General features: G+C 37.1%; 1 protein-coding gene across 1 annotated transcript; it reads left to right on the top strand.

Moving 5' to 3' along the window:
- The first annotated feature begins 225 nt into the window (after positions 1-225).
- Positions 226-1,017, top strand: LOC25485247 (ubiquitin domain-containing protein 7SL RNA2). Its single transcript, XM_013614431.1, has one exon. The coding sequence runs from the start codon at positions 226-228 to the stop codon at positions 1,015-1,017; it is 792 nt and encodes a 263-aa protein (XP_013469885.1).
- The last annotated feature ends 851 nt before the right edge of the window (positions 1,018-1,868 follow it).

Genomic DNA, 1,868 nt, shown 5'->3' with positions numbered 1-1,868 from the left:
CGGTTCTGAGGTGCTGAATGCACCTCACTGCACACACACCTCTGTATCTAATCTGAATTCCAAGGATCGGTGACAGTGTTCTATCTCTTGAAAGACCTTTCCTTTGCATGGCACGTGTTATATTGCAATTGTTTATATATAAGATTTGTAACTACCTCTATATGAAGTCAAGTGATTGTTAAATTCAGTTACAATATCTTTCATTTGTTACACTTGCTTATTGAAATGGACGTGACTTTCATGAGGGAGAGTGGAGAATCTTTCACAATGGAAATTGGTCACTCTGAAACGTTCTTGGAAGTGAAAAAGAAAATAGAAAAGCACCATAACATTCCCGTTTCAAAGCAAGTGTTCTTCTTCAATGATCAACTTCTCCAAGATGATCAAATAATCTGGCTAAGTGGCTTAACTAACGCTTCAGCCATTCACCTCCATCTCACCTCCGATCCACCAATCAGAATCCTAGTCCAACTCTACGAATCCGACTCAAATTTTCCTCTTGAAATCAACCGAAGCAACACTGTTCTGCAACTCAAACACAAGATTCATGAAGTCTACACTCATATACCAGTAAACGAAATGTCGGTGCAGTTTTCATCTTTCAAAGGTGATCATGTTTTTAATAATCAATCACTGCAAGAACTTGGAGTTTCAAACAATTCAATTGTTCTTGTGTTTACTATAAAGAACTTCCTAGAGCCAAAGAAAGCACCCGTGGCAACATTGCCGCCAGTGCCCGAATTTTCAACGCCGTCAAGGAAATTGAGTTTGAATGTGGTTCCAATGGCTATCAGGGGGAAAGATGATTTTATCGTTGATGATATAGAATCTTGTGCTGAAGTCAGTGAATTAAGGAAGTTTCTTGAATGTTACAACAGCAGTGTTCTTCCAGAAGATCGTCGTTATTTTTTCATTCACAATCAGAGTGTTATGCATGAAGATAAGTCGTTTCAGTGGCACGGGGTACAGGATGGCGACACCATTGAACTCTTTGATGGACACGTCAGTGGCACCTAATTTCTATTTTGGAAAATGAGTCGACACTTCTCATAAAAGGCGTGTCCGGTGTCGATGTGTTAGTGTCAAGGTGTGTTTGGTGTCGGGGTTTGTCTTCATTGCTTCATAGGTCGTTGTTCAATGTCGAAGTGTTAGTGTCAATGTTGGGTGTCCGGGTCTATGGCATTGAAGTGGCACGAGATTGACATGTTCGTGTGTGTATTGTTCTTGAAAATATAAGTCACTGATAAACAAACTGTTAGTTTAATTAGTTACTTAGTTAGTTTATGTTGTTAGTTAGTTAGTTAGTTAAAATTGTACTTAGTTATGCTTTTGATTTGGCAATGAAATGAATAATTGGAGAGTGGCCTAGTTGTAGAAGAAGATGTGCATAAACAAATAAAGCATGTACATGAAATTTTGCTCTCCGTTAATTTTTTTAATTTAGAAAGCACCTCTTACCGATTTAATGTATGCAATAGTTGTTGTTAAGTTGAATTTGCATCTTTTATAATTGCTCCGTGTGCTGCTTTTGAGATTAACACTAGTTAATTTACTTATGAAATTCAGTTAAATTGAAATGATACTTCAAGTCATACAGTGCCATTAGCCGCTGCATTTTGATGGATGAAATGAAAGTCTAATGGCTATCGTTATGGTCTAACTGATGGCTGACGAATTGTTCTTTTAAGCTTTTGTAGGATTCTCCAACAATGCTGCAACACTATCTCTCACTACCTCCAATACATATTGGAAACATAAAATAAACTGAGCTATGTAATACCAATTGTTAAAATACTGAAAGCAACTAACCAGTGTAGGATTTTATCTTAATTTTTGTGACTAACGTTGTATCAATGAGACATCATACA

Source organism: Medicago truncatula, chromosome 1 (assembly GCF_003473485.1).
Source record: "Medicago truncatula cultivar Jemalong A17 chromosome 1, MtrunA17r5.0-ANR, whole genome shotgun sequence".
NCBI lineage: Eukaryota > Viridiplantae > Streptophyta > Magnoliopsida > Fabales > Fabaceae > Medicago > Medicago truncatula.
Note: the sequence above shows the minus strand (reverse complement) of the source record. Positions and strands in the feature narration are given on the sequence as shown.